Genomic DNA, 22,354 nt, shown 5'->3' on the forward strand with positions numbered 1-22,354 from the left:
ACACTTTCATGTGGGAAATAGGCAGTTTTCCGGTTTTTCCTCCCTTTTGATGTTATGTTTCCTAAAAGTGTTATATTTTCCTCCGGTGGAAGCGGGGCAGGTTCTCTCTTCTGGATGGAGAAGCCTCCACTATGAGACGCAGCGGGATAACGGTGACTAAATGGAAGTCATTGGACCAGAAAAGTGAGACGTTAAAAAAAAATAAACAGCCTCTTTTAGCAATAATGTGCCACTGAAATGATAAAGTGGAAGGACATGATCACTGCCCACAGACAGACAGCATGACCCCGCTGGATAAGATGAAAGTGATGGTGGTTGTACATGACAGCAGATGATGTCGTCTGAAATCAAAGCGACTAAATCATAACGACAAATACCATCAGGACTTAAAATCTGGAGCTTCTCTGCAGGGAATATCAAAGGACAGATGGTTAACCTAACGCTGAGAACGCCCCCCCCCGGGAGATTTCCTGGAGATATGTACTTACTTAGCTAACGCTGTCAACATAAGAGCAAGGCTGGTTTAATAATTTGACAGAGAGGCGACGCCGCTGGCTCAGTCCGGCACAACAAATGCGAGTCGTTTTGTCATCAAATATGTCTCGGTAATATGCATTTGGGAATTTATAAATGGAGCAAGCACTCCACTTTAATCCACATTAAAAGTGGGGCAGCCATGTTGAGTTCACTTGCCCGTTTCACCCCTGAATTTATAATCTGTTGGGATAACAGGCTCACCTCTGGTGCATTTAGAGCAAAGGGACTCAACTGCCTCCATGAAAAATTACTACATCAGCGGCACAGAATGTCACATTGCAATTGTAAAGCGGATGAACCCTGCTCTACCAGTTTGCTCTGCATTTGATTTCCCCTGGGGGGGGGGGGGGGGGGGGGGGGGGGGGCACTTGTTTCAGGGAGTCTGAGCTCCCATCATTCATTCAGGATCATGCTCGTCGCCGCTCGCAGATCCCCACACATCTTCACAAAACAATAAGAGAAGGTTCGTAGAGTCGCCCGTCTCCGCTCCGTTGGATTTTGGAGGAAAGAGGTTTTCATTATTATCACAACACCACAAGTTCTCCGAGTTCACACTTTAATCTACCTGGTTTTATATAAAGTTTCCACCTGCTACTCATCCTCATTCATTTAATTTGATGCACAGTATCATTTCATTTTATGATGCAAGTTAATTCCTTTTTTTTTTTTTTTTTTTGACAAAGCTCAGGTTCCGGTTTGCATTCAGATTCTCCTGAACAGTTTCAGAATATGAGAATGAAAACAAAGGCCCTGCTGACAGCTGAAAACCTCCCCAACAGTGAGAAGCCTGTCAGGAACGGGCTGCTGACTTTGACGCTTTGCCAGTAATTATTTATCAAACGGCAGAAAGCACAGTGGGATATTGGCCTTTTAGAAAGGCTGCAAATATAACATTATACCAGTCAGTGTAATCCTACCAGTCGGGGGGGGGGGGGTCATGATATTATACCTTTTATGAACCCGAGTCCGCTGCAAGGCCTTGTTGCAGGTCTAGACATGCCGAATACCACATTAAAATTAGCACTGATAACTAATGAGTCAACTGAGCTGATAATGATATCCACTCTTGGTACCCATCACTGCTTATCCCAGCCAATAGCCTGTTTTATCTTCACGCTGCTGGAAGGTCAACAGCAGACAAGGACAAAACCAAATGGATTTTTCAGAATCAATACTTTCATCACCTCGAAACTTTTGTGTTTTTTTTTTTTTAAAAACTACACTTAGTAAAAATTTATGAGTAAAGTAAAAAAAAATAATAATAAATTCAATGATTGATGGAGGAGAAAATGTCTTGCCCAGTGTTAGGCGACGGAGAGAAAGGAGGAAGAATTCTGGCGTCTCGCTCACAAACATTAAAACCGACGCGTCGCTTTCCTGTGGCGTCGAGATGCACGCCGCACAAGCGTGTGCTGAGACGCCGACCCCCCCGGACCAGCGTGTGGCAGACAGACAGCCGGATGAATGGATGAATGAACGAACGAGCAAGGAGACAACAGTGGGGCTGATCGGTGGGACCAACATTTCGTGATCACTCCATGATCCGTATTCACAGTAAAAGAAATTATCCATTTGTGGATGAAATAGTAAAAACCTTCAAGCTTCAAAAAATAAAAAATAAGTCAACACTACCAGATTGAGACTTGTGCCGTCAAGTACTTCCAAGGACGCCTTTTCTCCCTGCTCAGATGTTCAGCTCAGTCATTTCAAATTGAAGGGAATTTCGTTCCATTCAAAACGGTTTCACAAAGCGATCGGGTGAATGCAGCTCCACTACATCTCACCGTGTTTCACAAAACAGGAAAAATATTACCAGGTCGCATGCAGGAAATCAACAGGTCAGCTGTTTAGTCAGCAGTGACTTAAAAATAAAAAGACACATCAGCACTACATCATCTTTCTTTGCATTTTTATCTCCATCTACATTATTTTGGAATTTCTTGAATTCGTCTGTTTACGCTGCTTAAAGAAATCATTTGAGTTCCACGATGAGCGTATTTAAAACTGTGTGTACATTACAGCAATACATGTGTCCCCGTCCGTTTCAGTGCTTGTAGTCTGAACGCAGTCGTGTGTTAGCCTTTCTGTTTATTGTGATGAGTTCAGCAGCGAGTCCATTAACAGGTTGTTTGGTATAATTTGTGTAGGCCGAAGTCGCTCCATCTCCTTTGACCAGCATATTGTGTAATTTACCGACTTTATCCGGTTCATTTCCGACGACTAACGATTTATTATTGTTTTAAAATGGAAATGTAATAGTCTGGACAACTTCCTGTTTCTGTGATCAGGCGTCAGCAGTCACAACCATGAAAACACGGCTCTTAGTTAAGAGCCCTGAGGCAGATTGGCATTAGACTGATCCCACAGCACAACTGCAACACAACGAGGCCAAACTATTAAGCCACACCTGAGAGCTCAGCAGACAGATGAAAGCGGGAGATGGTCTGCATAGATTTCATCCTGGATTTTCAAATAAGAGAAGTGGCTAAATTAATGACAGCAAGGGAGAGGTTTCTTTTTTCTTTGCCTCATTTAATGAAGCAAAATTTTACTTGGCAACAAAACACGACTGGTGGCATTAATAAAAGGAGGCACAGAGATTTGACTCAGACATAAAGAAAACAGGGACATCCAGCCATTTCCTGAATACATCATTAATCTCAAAAATGACTGAAGGAGAGACGAGTCTGAAATAATTACAGACCGCCAGTGCTGTGATCACCGTGGAGTCAAGAAGAATGTACGAATAATCAGAAAAAAAGAAAAAAAAAAAAAAAAACAATGTGAGAGGAGGTAATTCAACTCTGTGGTGATTTCAGGGCAAGATGATGCACTCGATGAGCGCTATTAATGTAAATGGCTTTTGAAAAGCCTGCTGTAACGATCGCGCAGACACCCACAGGAACGCATTTGATGAGATCCAGGAGCATTTAAAAAAAAACATATTTTCTGTAAACTTTGCCTGTTACACCTGTTTGGGTTGTTTAACACACAATCACATTAAATTATGTGCTCACTTCACAATCTGCAGAGACAGAACGACGACTGTGCGGGCGTGTTTATTTCAGCAGACATTTGAAACTGCTGGTAATTCGGAAACTTTTCATTTAAAGACTATTTGTGTCTGGAAAAACATTTATATACTGGGCCAATGCGTTTTTTTGTCCGCAGGCAGACGCCAACGTTGGACGCACATGTAAGCGACAGTGGTGCTGGTCCAGATTTCTTTGTCGGCTCCTCAGGAACTGCAGATGAGCTTTAACTTTCTCACTAATTAACAGGCAGTTTATAATTGTCTGTTTTTCTTTCTAAATGGATGTTTAAAAAATGCTAACAAATACAGGCATGAATAAATAAACTCCATTATAAAGGGTTTTTGGGGGTTTTTTTTGGGAGGGGGGGGTTTCAGTAATTGCCCAACAAACATGGAAGACTTTTTTTTTTTGTGCAAAGTCAGCCTCCAACACGCAGCATTACGAATTTCAAGTGTTTTCAGAATGAAAGTAATGAAGTCTTCTGCAAAACTTTTAATTGTGTGAGCCGTTATCTGCTTCTGATTGACTTGTGCATTTAGGCCAGACTCTCCTCCCTTCATGTCCTCAGAGATCTCAATGACTAATTCATTATTCTAAGCCTCTTTAAGGTTGGCACTCAAACGCTGTGTGAGCACTTACAAAGAATGGAGAACTTTATTAGTCTTAGTCTAATTCACACTGGATTTGCCCCATCGCTTCTTGCCCCAAGTTATATATGCTCCAATAAAAGACTGTATATGGAAAACAAAGGCGGACACACACACTAAAATAAATAAAGAACATTTCAACCTTTATCCAATGATGCAAACTGTCCTTCACAAAAACAAGAAAAACCTTCCTTCTCCTTCACTTCAGTGTTTCTAATAATAAAATCTGTGTCTAAATTTATACCAGTTATTTTTACACTTTTTCTTATCAGTTGTTCTGGGAATTGTTATTCCCCGTCTGACGTGGGAATAAGATTTCCCAGCCCCGTGGCCGAAGCAGCTCTAATCTATCTGTGAGTGGTTGATAGGTTTTTAATCATTACCAATGACTCTGTGATTACTCGGCCAGCGGCTCAGGTTTCTGCCTAAAACAAATGCTCCCCCCAGAAAACACTACTTAACAACTAGATTTTCCTTTTTGTTTCTTTGGTTGCTTGTTTTTTTTTTTTTTTTTTTTTTAAGATGTTTTCAGGCTCACCTGCATGAACCAAAATTGCTCATTAGGATTTCATTAAAAAAAAAAAAAAAAAAGTCGACCATCTCCCCTGTAACAAAGACATCAAACAATAAAATACCTTTTGACTTTTTTTTTTTTTTTTTTTTTTTTTTTTTAAAGCAGTAGGACAAACTACCTGACTGTCCTACACAGAATAAATTCTTCTTCCATCTGTACCTGACGAGCCAATCTGAACTAAACTCCTTAAAAATTGTGCTACGAGTCCTTGAAAAACTGAACTTGTGGCCCATTTTGTGAAAAAGATGCGAGTTCATTTGCCATATGGTGATTGGTTTTATCTACTGCTGAAAGATTAAAAAAAATAAAAATAAAAACAATCAACACTATTGATGAACTGCACAGAGCTGCTTCTTCGGCCTGGCGTGCAGCACATGAAGCTCATACTCCCCCTCCTCTCCCTGCTGCCAATACAATATAGATTAAAGCAATATTTTTTCCATTCTTCTAATTGCCATCTTTTCAAGTAAATTAAAAGACTTGAATTAATCAAGTTCTAATTTTTGCTTTGGACCCCCAGGCCGCTTCTAATACCTCACTTTGAGGAGCAAAAGATTAAACTGGCGCTAATTGAGCAGGTTCTTAATGCACGTTCACGCGGAGAGGATGGGACGTGGAGCTCGTTTGGATTGTGTGCCCTCCTGTTTCATATTACTCCACCAGTCGGGGGCGAAAAAATAAATAATTAAAATCGCTTCTTGTTTTGCCCAGCCCGAGTCAGCTTTACTGATGTAGAAGATGTGTGTTGTTTTCCTGGAGCTGAATTTCTAAGCAGGGCAGATCCTAAGATTTGAGGAGCAGAGGGAAGGGTGGTGGGGGGGGGGGGGGGGTCTAATTTAAATGAACTTGCTTATGGGCAGGTTTAAATGCTAAAAGTCTTTTTATTATTATTATTATTATTATTATTATTATTATTACTCATCAAAAGACAGCAAGGGAGAAATGTTGACTTATGTTAACATGCTAGCCTCACAGTTAGAGGCGTGGAGGAGCTGGCAGCTTTCTTCGGCTTTGGCTGGGTTAAATCCTGTTTCATAGACTTATGGGAAAATTATTAAAATGTCCTTTGGGCCTAATATAGCATAGCTGAGTCTATTGTAACAGGCAGGGATTACTTTTCTTTTAAAAGCTATGTAACCTAATAAAAGAATTGATTACACTGGTCATTGCTTAATCTGGCTGTACGCTCCATGGCAGAAAAAAAAAAGAAGAGGATATAGTGTTATAAACCACATTGCACATTTGACCATAGGTTGGTTTTCAATTTCCTTACTGTGAGCTGCTCTAAAACGGCACCGCATAAGTTAAGAAGATTTATATTTCATCTGTTTCATGAAGTGGAGGAGGACGGTTCCCAGAAATACCAGCAGCGACTAATTGAAGTGTTTCTAACTTCAGCTTCGGCCCAGATGACTCTGCCGTTGCTCTCGCAGAGCAGGTGGCTCCTCTTCTATATATTCAACTATGTTTATATGGATCTGAATGGGATTTCACGGGCTTCACAGCCCAAAATAAACATCTTGTGCCGTCCCCTGGGCTGAGAAGCTAAACCTACCATTGACTGATGTGCATGAGGTAACTTTAAATGTAAAATCTAAGAAAGGCATGTTGGTGTGAAGACAGGAATGCACTTCATTGTTTTTTTCTCCCCCCCAGAGATGTTTACCAAGTTCCTCCGTTGTCACCGACAATAAATGTGTTTTAATTAAACATGATAAAACAACAGAAGCCTGTTTTTGTCGGGGGGGGGGTTCTGTACTCGATGTGATCGTCAGGCAAATCCAGTGCAGTCAATGTTATGGTGACCTAATTCGTAAAGCATTCGAACTGCATGTTCAGCATATATCCGCAATGCAACCCTCAACGAGTCCTAGACAACATTATTGACTGGTTTCAGGCTTTATTGAAACTCAACAGAATAAAGTGAGGCATGTGCTCCGGGCTCTCTAAATTGATTCATTGTCAAAGCTTTTTAAACTTTTTTTTATTTATTTTTTTTTAATTTTGCTTGTTTGTTTTTCAGTCCAATATTCGACCAAAGTGCTCGCACGCCAAGGTCTCGAACAACGAAACATCTGCTTTATTCAGAATAATATTCTGCAGATGCCACAGTGTTCAATCGAGTGTCAAAGCTGTGCTCAAAAAAAAAAATAATAAATAAAACAACTCCAATGAGGAGGCTGTGACATTCAGATGAGCAGAGTCAAACCATAAATTTGTTAAAAGTAACAAATGAAAATTGGTAAATTCAACAGCTCTGTGGATCGTTGAGTAAAGCATGTTGTGCACAGCTGATGGGGGGGAAAAAAATAAATAAATAAATAAAAAACACCTCAGAAATCGAGTCCAGACAACAGATGAAACGCCAACGTTTATTTACATCAACTTCAAAAAGCCAAAGTGCCCTGTGAAGCACACCCAAGCAATCTGGACTGTACAAAGGGGAGGGAGACCTGCCTAACAGACAGACCAAGACTGCAAAATGTTGACGTCCCGTCATGTTCGGGAGATTAACAAGAGGACCTGACATGTAAACAGGCAGAGCCATGCATCAAAACACACCGTAGGAATGTCCACTTTGATTTGTTGTTGCTCGACCAGAGCTGGTAGCAAACCGCGATACAGCAACACAGTCCACGTGTGCAGGTGGAGCAAAAAGAGCAGGAACAGTTTAAATGCACCGATTCAGCACGACTTCAGATAACAAAAACAACTTCTGCACATTTCAGTAGATTTTGCAAGAGGTGATTTGAAATTTCTGTCATTGTATGTTTAAGGATTATTTGGTGTTTTTTTTCTCTTAAATAAATAAATAAAATAAATAAATAAAATAAATAATACAAAAAAAAAAAAAAAAATCAGGTGAAAAGCCTGAACTGCATTAACTTCTTCACAGGTTATATCTTTCCATCTGTGCTCCCTATTTAACCTGGATGTACAAAAAAGAAAAACTGACGGTCCAGCCTCTGAATCGGACGCTGTGATTGGCTGGGACAGCAGCCACTGCAGCCAATAGGAGTCCAGTTCAATAACAGGGCTCGACAGAGGAGCCATGAGCAACGACGGCGAATAAGAATCCATCTACACACGCAAAAGGAAGGAAGCAACAATGAACCCTCGACACAGTAAAACAACTCAAATGTATGAACATCAGCAGGAGCTGGTTCTACGTTTGGGGGTGAACGTGTTTGTAGATAAAACTTTTGCAGAAAACAGAATACCGAATTTAAATCAACCTCAAACTAAAAATAAATTCTAATCATTAATTCATTAAGCCGGCTGATTCAGTGTGGTGTGGTGCTAACAGTGTTGACATCTCCACAGCTTGTGATTTCTCAGTGGGAGATACTGAAGGCCCGCACATGCCAAATGTGTAATTACCACTAAGACACAGGAGGGGAGGGGAGGGGGCTCCAGTCTTCTCACATTGACCGTAAATCTTTCAGGACATCAAGAAAAAATAAATAAATAAATAAATAAACACCGATACAGAAGAGATGATGGAGTTGAACGCTCAGGCCTATGTACAGGAACCTGCAGCGTCCTCTTAAAAACACACTTGCCCTCCTGCCACGCTGACAGTGAGAAATAGCTGTGAACTCTTGGTGGGGGGGGGGGGGACTAGCTGGACTCTGAGCTGCAGCAGGAAAAAGCAATCCCCACGACTGAAAACAATATTGTGCTGAGAAAGAATTTTTGAGGAGAAGCCTGTAGTTTTCCAGACCGTACTGTGCATGTCTGAGTCCTTTAGCAGATTTGCAGCATTGGGGATTCTGTGCAGGGGCAGGAAGGCGGGGGGGGGGGGGGGGGGGAGTTTCAACCCTGGTCATATTCTGTCTGTTTTTTCAGCTGCTCGCACACACAAACTCTTCACATGCAGGCGAACAGTCCGGCGGGAAATTCCTGCTGATATGCAAAGCAGCAGAGCCAACACCTCTGTACCAGATGGTTGATCTCGCCATCTTTCACATTTTCACAAACGGCATATGCTGCATGCAGAACTAATCTTAAACATAGATTATTATCTCTCATGTCTGTCTACAGAAGAATACCTTTTTTCATATCTTGCCTTCAGCGGGTCGGACGCTCACAGGTGGAACGACACCGACGCCGCGACACGAATGTTAATTCCAAAGCCGACAGTGTAATTTTATCAAATGCACGTATGATGAGCACGAGATAACATGGAAAACAAGTGTACCCATCTTTTATTGGATGTGTAGAAGTGTATTCAAATGAAACCCGTCAAACTATCATCTGGACCGTGGCTTCACTGAACGAATAACAATAAATCATCCTGCGTTTTTCACATGATTACGACTCGAGTCTCATTTTCATAGATTAGTTGCCGTCCCATTTTGATAATATTGTGCTCAGAAACGGCTGAGATCTGAGAAAAGGGCAATATCAAAATCACACAAACTTCTCCAACCTGAACAAAATTAGACTGTTTGCTCTTCTTTTCTTTCTTTTTTTTTTTTTTTTTTTTTTAAACCCTCTTATACGACCTATAGGATGACCTGCTGAAATGGCGGCCCCTTTGGTTGTCATGGCTGCAATTACAAACCAGGAGTGCTGCAGGGAAAGTCTTCAAGGTTACTATTATATTATGAAATGGGAATCGAACACCAGTCTCTTGTGTTTTGTTGAGCCAGTCATGTACATTTTTTTTCCTCTAGAGTCACCAGATGTCACTGAGCGGCAAAACGTAGACACCTTTACTGAAGAAGATTCTCTGAAATCAGAACAAAGTCCAACAGGGCAAGAAAGGCAAGAAGCGAGATGACCGGTAAAGCATCAGATTATCTGACCCAGTCCCACTGAAGATTAAACTCTTAGTTTCATGTTGCACAGAGAAACTGTGAGCAGCAGACAGACATTATATTTCAGTTTTTGACTTAGTTGTCTGTGATTTAGCCTTAATCCACAATTACTGTAACAATTGGAATGTGTAGGATCAGAAAATAACAAACCTGCAAAGGTTTCAGGGACTAGTTTGCTATTTTAATGAGTAATCTTTGCTGCTAAAAGGTTAGATAAGGTTTCATGCTTGTCTCTCGTCTACAGCAACCAGCCAGCTATCTTAGCTCAAGTGGAAGACGGTAATCAGGTGGGAACATCAGTATCTGCTAAGCTGCAGCACTTCAGAGGTTGATAGCGTGAGATATATGCAGCGGATTTCCTAACATGGGGAAGGTGACACAGACTCGCTCACTCATACCCGTCTGTGACGTAACACGGTCCTCGCTCCAAGCCAACAACCGCCATTGGAGGCTGCAACGGCACCATTTTCCCTGTTCACATTTGTAATGCTTCAAGTGTTCCTGGTTGAAATAAATAAATAAGAAGGACCACCGTCAGTGTAACCTTTCCTTCATTCAGTAACGCTGCTCCACCGTGTCAGGAGAGACGACTTATGAAACATGAGCTATATTGCCATGCGAAGGCTACCAGAGTCAGATGCAGGAGATTTATAAAAAAAAAAAAAAAAAAAAAAGGAGGGGGGGGGGCTGTGCCACCACATCTGGGAGATGGATTAAATAAAATGTAGAGTAAAGCCAAATGACAGCACAGCTAAAATCCTATCCCAGAAGCTGTCCAAGAAGCAGCCATTCCTCTTGAGCAACAACAACGAAAGATTGCTGCACACTTCAATCCATTTTTTTTTTTTTTTTTTGAAATCCTTACAATGCAAATGTGAAAATCTTACTTGGTTAAAATGTTCCCAAGTCTGACTCACAGTACCAGAGGCGGTAGGGAAAGCTATTTCAAAAATCAAAGGCAGGGTGGAATCGGTGTATGAGAACTGATTTCATAGCAAACATATGCGATCGCCTAATGCCGGGGACAGATTGCCTATCTGCCAAGCACGGCTGCAAAACTTCACAGATCCGGGGGACAGCTGGGAGTCTTCCATGCCATCTAAAAAGCGCTCATATGTCGCGCTTCTCCTCCAGGAAAGTGAACCAGTTTGATGCTGTGAACATATTCCCCATGAATGTCCGATCTGGAGAAAAAGATCATGCGTTTAATCACAATGACGAATGTGTGGCATTCTGTTTGTGCATCAAATCAAAGAGCAGGTGGGTGATTTCACTATAATCAGTCTGATAATGTCCAGAGAGAAACCATATGGCCCTCACACCGCTTACATGCAAGAAAAGTTTGAGAGACTGCATGTATTGGGACACTGATCCAGTGTAATGTCACACCTGAAAGAGCTGACCGGCCGATACAGATTTAAAAGTCCCTGTTGAAGGAAGAGCCTCGAGAAGGTTTCACAGAAATGCAAAAATAAACCAAAAAAAGAAATGGCAAACTCCAGTCTGCTGCACAGGAAGAAACGAGTGTCTCCAGCCAATCAGTGAATATAAGAACCTACAAAGCATGTGCTAGTTACTGTACTTAAACTTTGCTTTCAAGAAATGAATCTTTTTAGTGCACTGAAAACCAAGCTGGGGAGGTATTCAGGGTGGTGAATTGAGTATTACCGAGATATTCACCCAGGGCAAAAAAATAAATAAAAATAAATAAAATAATAAAAGACATTTAAAAAAAAAAAAAAAAAAAAAAAAAAAAAAACAGCATGCCTGCTTTCACAGTTCAAAGATTTCACGATTCAGAGCGGCAACTATAAAAGGTCTGTAAAGAAAAGACATAATACATGGTAAACAGAGTGTACTCCTTTCATCGACCATCAACAAACCCTCGGAGCCCATGGGAGAGGTCTTGCACATCACGCTACATCCGAGGGAACCAGCGCATCACAAAAGGTTCCTTTCACCACCGACGAAGGACAACATCCTTAGAATTCACTTCACAACGACCACTGCAGAGCCACAATGCCTCACAAGCAAGAGCTCGGGCCAAAAATACAGCTCCCAGCATCAGAGGGATCCAACCAAAGCGGTGACTCAAAGAGATTTCCAACACCATTTTCTCAATATCATGAAAAGGGATCCAAAAATTGGCCTCCTGTGAGTATTTAAAAAATAAAAAATAAAAATCTATTAAAAAGAGACTGACAGGCCCACCTGGAAACTCGATGAGTGTAATTACAGAATAAGGCTGCAAGTAAAACAAGGCCCCATCTTTCCACAAACAGTCTGTTTTTTGTTTTTTTTAATCATCATTTCCGGTAGTAACTTTCCTGTTCGGGGAGCACAGATCGGTTTTAGCCCTGAGCCCAACTGTCAATGAAAATTAAAATATATAAATAAGTGAAAATGACTTGCAAGAGAGTGCTACGCTTCACACAGGTTTACCATTATCTGATGCTGCCGGCAGAGAATGCCACAAAAAGCTCTCCCCTAAAGCGATGGCTGCGAGCTGCGAGCTAATTTGAAATGCCATATGCTTTATAGACACAAAGACAAACATAAGTGACAGGTGCAGCAACGACGGCAACGCAAAGTCTCCACCTGACAACAGTACAGAGCAAAAGCCCAACGAGTAGAAGACAAACGGACTAATTTGCAGTCACTCTGCGTTGATGCATGTAGACGCACAGGCGGCGTGGTTTCTGCCGCATATAGAGCGGCGTTTTCCACGCAAACCTCTTCAGAAACGAGCAAGGGCTTCGTCTCGCCGCATGTAAATCAATTAGGGCTACAACATGAGAGCCGGTGTGTCACACTGCCACTTTGTCTGAGCTGTGTCCAGTGTCGACTCTCAGAGATGGGCTGGTGCCGGGAAGACTGCCAACTCCATACACGCCGTGACTGGGCAAACGCTGCTCCCCAGGCCGTGTTATGCAGCTGACTGCAGATGCAGCCCCGAGCAAATTTCTGGTATTTAATCAGCGTTAGTATGAACTAGGTGTGGCAAAAGCATTGTTAGAGTCCATTCAATGCGTTTATCCCAACATCTCCACAGTTTCCAGCCACCACCCCCCCACACACAAACAGGAGCACGGCAGTAGAGAGGCATCCGGCCCTCATGATCAATCCATACAATAGATAAATGCTTCGACGCATTTTAAACGACTACCTCGGAGAGCGAATGGTCAATGAATCAATCAGCTGAAAATGAACTGCAACCATTTTGATAACTGATCAATAGTGTCGGCCATTTTTCAACATCGCAAGCTCTTTCAAGATTTCGTAGCTTGAACTATTCATCAAAATATTGTCCACAGATTCATCGATGTATGCTGGAAATCATTAATTGCCGCCCGAGGAGTTTCTGCTTCGTTTCCCTGAAGGATGAGGTTTCATTCATCTTAGGATAAAGTCAGAGGTGTTCTTATTTCATCCAAGACATCTCCACTCAGGAAAGTTCCTTTTAAGTATGTAGAAACAGATAAAACTATTATAGATATTATAGAATAGGGTATAATAACTGACCTCAGCACTGTATTTGAAGCGCGTCTATTTCTAAACAAAAAAATCCCAATCAGTCAAAGAAAATGAACTTGTCTCAGTAAGTCATTCCTAAACTGTTGCCTAAAGTTAAACTACAGCTTGTTGTCCGATACCAATAAAATAATAATAATAATAATAATAATATTGGAGATGCTTAAAATACTGGATCTAGTAGTCCATTTTTCTTTGCTGGTCTACAACAATAAGCTACCTGCTGCTTTGGAACAGCAAAAGATATTTATTTCCATGATATTGTGAAACATTTAACATTAACCAACAGTCTTCTGCAACATCTTACAGCAGAAAGTCCAACCAGTAAAAACCCAGAGTGTCCAATATGCAAGGAATTAATTTCGAGCATTGAGTCAACAAAATAATGAGAGCGATTTATTGACTAACGCATCTTGGCCTTCACCTGAACCGTGAGCTACAGCAATTACACATTCAAATACGGTTAGCATACAGCTGTCTGATCCGTTCAGCGCTAAGATACACAAGTTCAAGTAGTAGAATCAGCAGTGGGAAGGAAAAACGCTGTCGGAGCATCTCCGGGTTAAACAGCATTGAACATTTTACAAGCATGGCTCCATTCATCAAAGTAATCCTCAGAGGAAGGGAAGCAAAAAAAAAAAAAAGGATATCAGCACGACTATCCAAAAGTTTAACTCCATTCAACTGAGTTATGCCTCAATTCTAAAGGTGTTCTTTATCTAAATATGAATGTATCACAGCACAATGAGAAATAAGAAGCTCGGCTTGAAAGGCTCTTATCAGCAACCATTTCTTGGTGGAGTGTCCTTTACTTTAAAAAAAAAAAAAAATCTCTTCTCTGCACCTGACCTGTGACTTTCATGTAGAGGAGAATGGTAAAGGAAGGAAATAAAAGTAATAAATCACATTATCACATTTCCCTTTAGGCATTAATGAAGCATCACATTTAAATTGTGTGAGGCCAGCTCATAGAGAGAGTGACCAATCTCGATGGCATCTTGATAACAAATCCCGGCAAGGTTTTTATTTAATCAGCTCCGCAGAAGAATGGATCTTTGGCCTGTTTACGACCTAACATGTCAGCCAATCTGTACGAAAATATAAATTTCAGCTGAGAAGAATGGAGAATAATAGATTCATTACAGCGCTGTATTTTCCCCAGAGCAGTCTTAAAGTCCATGATATTGCTTTTTCACACCTGGGGATTTGTCTGTAGGGGAGTTGATCGAGCAAATCTGCAGCATCTCTCTTGAGTTGTTCTTACAAATTGTTTGCTTAACATATGAGCGTGGTATCAACTGCTGGGCTGCAAGGTTTCTGTATGCATGTGCATGACTGCGCGTGAGGCAGGAACTTAAAGTCTCCGAGGCCACGAGCCTCAGAAACCGTCCTCGCAGGCAGCGGGCCTTGCGCCAAATCTGTAACTGCAATTACTTTTGACAGCAGCGCCTTCTTTGTCCGGGGAAGGCAGGTATCCCTGCGCTGACAACGCTGACCACAGGCGTTACGGGGAATTGTGTAGGCAGTGAGTAGTGCAGCTTGAAGCGGGCTTGCTCCGCAGCCTTGGTGAAACCATCAAGGAGAATATATTCTTTAGCGAACACGTAGGCGTTTCTTTAGTGTGGTAATGAAACAGAGGCAAGAAAATGTGTAGGAGGGGGGAGATACTGTGCAAAAAATGCCTTAAAGGGTCTCATGGTGTGGTTGTGAATAGTTATTTGGGGGGGGGGGGGGCTTATTTACATTTAACATTCGCAGCGTCCTCTAACTGACAGCTGTTCAAAAGTATCCAGCCAGAGGTCACCATATCTGTCACTGTTCCTATCGGCCTGCAGAGAAGATCAGACGGCGGTGGCCTGCTGGTACCGAGACAACAACCCCTTTCCCAACATCTGCAGGCAGGCAGGTAAGTGGACGACACCACCACCATGCTGGTGAAGCTGAGCTTTTTTAAAAAAAAAAAAAAAGGTCAGCCAATTCACCTACCGACCACAACACACAGACACCGCGGCGAAGAAATACCACCATCAGCTCCACTTCCTGACGAGAGCGAAGAAGTCCACCGTCAATGGAGCACTTAGCGACGGGCTGGATCTCTGCTCGGCTCGTCTTTACAGTCTACTGTTTACTGCGCTGTTGGAATAACAAATGCTGCTATTGAACCGGGGCGGCTTTATATCCTGATGTTTGTTTAGTTTTTTTGCTCCCCGGACTAACGCCCTTATTGCTGAGCCGGCCTGTTCTCTGATCCGACCCTGTGTTCACACACACACACACACAAAGCTGAACTGAACTGAACTGGCCTGAGCTGAGCGAGTCTCAGGTGTTTTACACCGGAGCGTCTCTAAATACTGGCTGCAAATGAATAAACAGACACTGTACCGTAGGGCGTCTCTACCCACTTTGCCTCTCAGTCCATGCATTGCAATGTCATCCTCAGCCTACAGCCGGAAACGGAGCTGTGTTGTTGCTGCTGCTGCAGCAGCATCAATGAAAAGGAGCTAGATATTTAAGAAGGATTAATGTTTTGGGAGTCCAACAAGTTCACTTGGAGATGTCAGGAAATCGTCTTTGAGACGTTTGCTTTTTGGACTTTGAACACTTTGCCGCGCAGACGTCAGTTTTATGTGGGACAGACTACAGGTTTATCTGTTGCGTAAGAGGTCTCCCACTAGGAAAGAGACGACTTTGCACGCACATGGAAAAGATGAAACCCGAAGGAGATGATAGACTGTTGTGTAATATTGTTGTGAGTCAGGCGTTCTTGTGTGCGACTGCAACCTGATGCATCTTATCTATCCCTGGCAGGTTCCTGTATCGTTTTCATTGTTGCTTCTTGGGTGTCTGTGTCCAAGCTATATCTATCCCATTATCATAATAATAATAATTATAATAATCATCTTCATAATAATTATTATTATTATAATAATAGAGATTAGATGCAGAGCACATTCTTAATTATTGCCACATCAACTTCTTCCTTTGAGGTTAGCCAAGTGCAGTGGCACGGCAGCTCGCACTGGGGCTGAGACATTTGTAGAAGTTTTTGTAAAACGTGCACCAGGTTTGTGTGCGCGCATGTGTGTGTGTGTGTGTGTGTGTATCTCCCAAAATGGCCAATGAGAACAGCAGCTGCCTCTGCAATAGCATGTTGCAGAAACACAGGAATTAGGCACCATTACTTTTCTGTGCAACACAATTAATATCATGAGAGCTTATTGGAAAGGAGGAGGAGGAGGAGGGGGGGGGGTCATGGTGGGAGGAAAGGATGGAAGTGGAAAAAGGGGAAGGGTGGCGGTGTGTGTGTGTGTGTGTGTGTGTGTTTGGGGGGGGGGGGGGGGTTCACTCACCATATGAAAGCGCCGCCACGCCGATGAGGAGAGTCCATCTGAAATCCCGTACACCTGACATGGTAGAGATCCCAGCGGGCGGATGTTAAATCCCAGTTGTTCCAGTGAGCTGAAGCCTCCGACGCGCTGCTGGTGCAGTTCTCAAGTTTGATAATGCGCAACAGAAAAAGATATGTTATCTGCACGGGTATCTGTGTGACACCTCACTCCGGGGGTGGGGAGGGAGGGGGTTGAGGATGAGGGGAGTAGGGGGGTGGTGGAGGAGGAGGAGGAGGAGGACGGTGGGTGGGGGGGGGTGCTGCTGGCTTCAGAGATGTTCTTGCCCAGCCTCAGTCTTTCTTTACAGTGGCACGGCGCAAACCGCGTCCTCTCCGCGCAGAAAGAGAGCGATTTTTAACTCCCCCCCCCCACCTCCACCTCCACTCCACACACACCCCCCCCCAACCAACCACATGGGAGAAGAAAGTTATGGGCAACAGCAGAAGGGAGGGGGGGAAAAAAAAGCCCGGCGTCCCTTAAATGGATCCAAGTCAAATGCGTCCCCAAAGCACCCCCCTACAATAAAAATCAGAGATGGCTGAAAACACACGAATCCTGCGCGTTTAATCCGCCGACAGCCGACCCCCACCCAAATTAAAAAATAAAAAAAAAGAAGGGGGGGTAGATTGTGTTAAATATGAAGCAGGTGAGGCCGGCAGGGTCCGTCTGTGTGGTTCGTCATCCTCCAATTAAAAACGTGAAGATGAAATTCCTCGCGCAAACGTTGGAGACGAAGAGCAGCTGCGTCCGACGGATCCGACTTTAAGCAGCCAGAGCCGGAGGAAGAAGGAGCTGGGGAGGGCCAAAAAAAAAAAAAAAAAAGCTCCTGGGGAGGGAGAAAAAAAAAAGAGTGGAGGGGGGAGACAAAATAAAATAAAATCAAATATACCATTCAGAAAAAGTCCGCTTCCCAGTAGTTCACCTACCGCAGCGTGAAGCGTCAGGAGCGGAAAAACGTCCACAGACAGTCCGACACTTTCTGCTTATTCCGGTGTTACTTTCAGATGTTGGACCGGAGAGGAGGACCGGAACACGGGGGGGAGGGAGGGGGGGTCGGTTCGGTTTTTTTTTTTTTTTCATTCATTTACCGGAGTATGAAACACGGCCAAGTCCGAACAAACTCTCGGCGTCGTGTTTTTTAATTATTATAATAATAATTTAACCCTAATTATCCGGAGCCCCCCCCACCACACGCGCGCGCACACACACACACACACACACACGCCGGCCGCTCCTGTTGGTCTCCTGCTGATGTGGACGCGCTCTTTGCTTGCCAAACCGGGCCGGTCTCGGTCCCGGTCCCGGTTTTTAACTCTGCTCCAAACTAAACGTGCTCACCTTAAAGCTCACGGCGTCTCGTTAAGAGGGAGGCAGCACGACACGCATATCCGGTGTTTGTTTTCAAAATAAAAGACAATACTAACTTTTTTTTTTTATTATTATATTTTGAGCAACACCGAGGTGACATAATAAAATCTCCCTTTAGCCTTTTAACTGTTTACAGGCCTGAACAAAATATAGATGCATTATAAGACCACTATCCTCCACATTATTATTCTTCTTTTTGCCGTTTCAGCAGATTTAAATGCCACGATAACACTGACAAAAGCTTTTTTAAGTTTTAAAGAGAGACGTAAGAGTTTATAGTGACTGTTCCCTGATATTTATGATTGACTCTTAATAACCCCTAAAGTATGGTCACACCTCAAATCAGTTTCAAAATAAGGCTACATCTGATAAAACCCTTGTTTTTGGTTTCTCTATCTATCTATCTATCTATCTATCTATCTATCTATCTATTTATCTATCATTTTTCTCAAGCTTGAAAGTTTTCTTTTCTCTTTATTTCAAGCCCTCCTGCTACCAAACATTTTCTTGTTCTTTTATTTTAAAGGGGAGGCAGCTGAGTTCCGGTCTGGATCGTGGTCGGTGGGGAGAACTTGACGCAGCTCAAACCGGGCGTCACGTGTGTTCCTCGGCCGCCTCCCCCTCCATCACCGGGGAAAGTGTCCTCAGAGAAAAGAGCAGAAAACGCTCCTGCCTAGTCACGGCTTCGTTTGAGTGCTGCCAAGTAGATTGGCTTTTTTATTATGATTATTATTATTTCGTTCAGGGTGTCCCTTATGTGTCATCTGTCTTCTGTAAATAACATTTTCATATCTGTCTTTAATCATAGTTGACATTTAGAGATTATTTTTTCGGGTCAGGGTTGAATATAATAAAAGACTTCAGCTCTTCAGGTAAGTCATATCAAGTGTCTCTCCTCCAATTTGTCTCCAAGAGAAACTGAAGCCATAGATTTAAGAACACATGAGTGGAGGAGGTGGATGTGAGTTTTGAGTGCAGCCTTTACTGTTGTTAAAACTCTTCGTTTCATTTTAGTCACATGGAAGCTGCATCAGGTGAAATATCGACCAACAGTGATGTCTATCATGAGGTGATGCATGGAGAGAGTAACGCCTGAGTGATCTCTCTCCTCACATATGGAACAGATAGTGCTGCAGATGAACACGTACAGGAAAATGCTCCGTAATGGATTTATTCATACATGGCGGGGCCATTAAACGCTTTAAAGAGATCAGTGATGCGCCTGAAGAATAGCAGTGAGATGAAAAATAAAGTAAGAGGGAAGACTTTTCCTTCAGCCTGTTTTACCTCATAATGTCTGACAGCCCAGGATGTTAAATTGGGGCTGTCGTTTAAAAGTAACTCAAAATTTGGTTGACTTCATGAAAAAAAACGTTGGACGCTTGTCCAGGAATCACAAGCGCCAAGTTACTCTTGTCTTCTCTGCTCGGTGGGGGGATAACAAAGTTACAGACTCGATCTGACAGAAGAGGAATATCAGCGACGTGAAACAGAATGTATTACAGAAATGCATCAGGTGTGATCTAATATAAATCTTAGCTGCGAGGCTTTGTGCACACAGCTCTGTGCGCTGTGTGACATTTACATGAGCTGCGATGGTGTTTGTGCAGGGAAGAACGGGACGTCAGAGGATGAGCCTGCACTTTGGCTGGACTTCCACTTACTTCTTTGCTCTTGTTGTTTCTGTTTGACCTGCGCTCAGCTGCAGACCTTCGCGCGGTGCATATTTTGAAGCAGTAAAGCCGGTGCAGAGGTTTGCGGCTATATGTTTCCTTGGTTCAAACTTGGGACGTGAAGTGGCCAACACATTTCCACTGAAGCATGAAAGGCAAGTTAACACTCTGGCTGGGGGGAGTAAAAATTCAAGATAAAGCCAAAACACCGGTCACGTCATGTTGTCCTGAATCTTTCATCTCTTCCTTGTAGCTTGTTTGTGATGTGCAAAGATGCAGAACTCGTTGTCTTTATTTTAAGGTCTGCTAACCGGCAGTCAAGTCCCACGTTGCTCGTAGAAAACAAAACAAAACAAAAACAGTTACGTTTCTTAGCTTTAGCAGTTAATTCATCAGGATCACTTATGCAAATCTAGTCACTTGCAATTTTCCAGTTAGAGCACCTGAGCCGTGGCACAGCAGCAGGCAGCAGGCAGCCAGGTGACACCCCCGCCTGTTGTTCCCTACAGAGGCCCGGTGGGGGTGGGGGGGGGGGGAGGACAGGCTGCCGCAGGCTTCACTGCTGCAGGTGTGACATGACTGTTAATAGTTTGTTAATGCACTTGACTCCGCAATCTGTCATCACATTCCTTTGACATTTACAAAAGACTAACAGTCAAATGAAGGACTTTACCTTTTTTTTTTTTTTTTTTTTTTTAACTTGTGCGTCTTCCAGATGATAAGGAGCTCGCAACTTCCTTTTGTCACTTCAAAAAGAAAAACAAGGAGCAGAATAATTTTGCCAAATGTGCAAACAAATTCTCTTGCCAAGCGAAGCTACCTGTGTGGGTGAATCGCTGGCGCTCACAAGTTGGTGCTTTTTGTCACATTTGTTCCTTTTGATGCCACCTAATGGAGTCATATCACAGCAGGTCGCACTGACGAGTACTTGGCGTTGCTGAATGGGTTTGTTTGATGCCAACGCCTCGTGTGTTAGCTATCACGCTGTCATTCGGGCAGTGGTTTGTTTTTTTTGAGCTCATGTAACATATGAATCATCTTTTGTTGATGTTGGCGACGGGATCTCCGTTTGATGTTCTGGATCTCAAATGAAGGTGTCTCGTGCTAAAGTTTTCTCTCTGCTTCAGTTTGTCTGCGCTTTCTTTTAATCATTCGAGTTTTAGTTATCCAGTTTAAGGCATGTGTGCGTTTCTGTCTCAGCGGTTTATAGCTGGAAAAAGGTGACACGTCACGTACGTTAATGCACCCATCAGGATTTATTTGGGCTCAAATCCAGAGTGAAATACCTCCCCACTACTGACAGACGAGCTGTCATTGTGCAAACATTTATGCATGAAGTCGGAGAGGAGACAGTCCCTAGTCAGTGCAGCGAAACTGAATCAGGTGATCCTCCGTCTTTCCCTTTACTTACAAGTTGATTTATGATTTTCAGTAATACAACTTTTACACCTATGGGATGGATTTTCATGGCATTTGGTGCAAAAAAAAAAAAACAACCCACAGTGCCAAGAGAATGAATCCGAACGACTTCCGTGAACTGAGCTGAACTCACATCTACATGGTGGATTGGAACGACAGACGTTGGTGGTTTACAGACAAAAAGTTCTGATGACGGAGACGCAAATGCAAAGATGAAGACAGTAGCTCAGCTTTGCCAACTAAAACTACAGCTGTGCTGCAGTACACAAGATATGTGCGTAAATTGCACAGTTTAGTCGAGTTCGAGCAAGTGACCGGAGGCTTTAAAAGCACATAAAATAGTTTTAGGTTTTAAACGCTCCCGCAAGATAGCAGTCCACAGCCACCGTTTTACTGTTTAATCAAAAACCTAATGGTGCGAGAATGAATTTATTACCTCTCTGCCTGTAGTCACATGGAACAGATTAACATGATGAGTTGTGGTGCATATATTGAATGGCTGCACTGTTTGTAAAAACAGGGTTGTTTTAGACTTTATCCTCCCTCCGGACTGATGAGATCCAAACCAACCTAAACTACTCTGACACAGCAGCCAATGATCCAATGTCCAGCCATTAAAATCATCTTCTTGTGACCAGCTCCATTAATTTCCTACAAAGCAGAGTGGTCACCGAGTTGGAGTGAGGACTCTCATCAGGCATGAGGTGAGGAAAGAGGACTTCTTTGTGTTGTTGTTGTTGTTGGTTTCTTTGCTCCCACTGTTTCTGTGCGACTTAATTTATTCACCAAGCTCAGCCAAGTCAGTGTCAAATATACAAGAAGTGGATCAGGGCCGTTCGGCTCCGACTTTGTATGCTGAAACACAATATTCAGACAAGTCAATATTCCTCAACGTCTTCAGGTCAACATCAGGCAAAGCGAGTTAATCATCACAATTAAAAATACAGTTTTACTTTCATTATAAATGACTGATATTGTATTATCTTGATATATTGGTCTTGTAATGAATGTAAATTAAAACAGTGCGAAGAGAAAGAAAAAGAGAAGATTTGTGTAATGTAATGAGTCAATTCAAAAATGGAGATGGAAATATATATTTGTAATATTTTTTTTACAAAAGGAAAAAAGAAAAAGACCTGCTTGCCAAACTCATAATGTGGAGAACTACACTAAATTGGTGGTTGGCTGGTTGACTTTGAAATTGGCTAAAATTGAGGAAAAACAGCTTCATTTTTCTCCCGTTTCTGAGAAAATGGACCAGCGACCTATGCTCCAGAGGCAGATGTGAACAATTAATGAGTTCACTTAGAAATAAAACAAGAACACAACAAAGTCCTTGTGCACAAAGGGCCAATGCT

The 22,354-nt window shown here is 42.6% G+C and overlaps 1 protein-coding gene across 1 annotated transcript in view; it reads right to left on the minus strand.

The window, feature by feature from the left end:
- Positions 1–16,724, minus strand: part of tmem132e (transmembrane protein 132E) — a 299,821-nt gene extending 283,097 nt beyond the window's left edge. The window contains exon 1 of the mRNA XM_029520090.1: positions 16,498–16,724. Within this exon, the coding sequence (XP_029375950.1) occupies positions 16,498–16,558 (61 nt within the window). The 5' untranslated portion in view covers positions 16,559–16,724. The remainder of the gene's footprint in view (positions 1–16,497) is intronic.
- Between the last annotated feature and the right edge of the window lie 5,630 nt (positions 16,725–22,354).

Source organism: Echeneis naucrates, chromosome 14, assembly GCF_900963305.1.
Source record: "Echeneis naucrates chromosome 14, fEcheNa1.1, whole genome shotgun sequence".
Classification (NCBI taxonomy): domain Eukaryota; kingdom Metazoa; phylum Chordata; class Actinopteri; order Carangiformes; family Echeneidae; genus Echeneis; species Echeneis naucrates.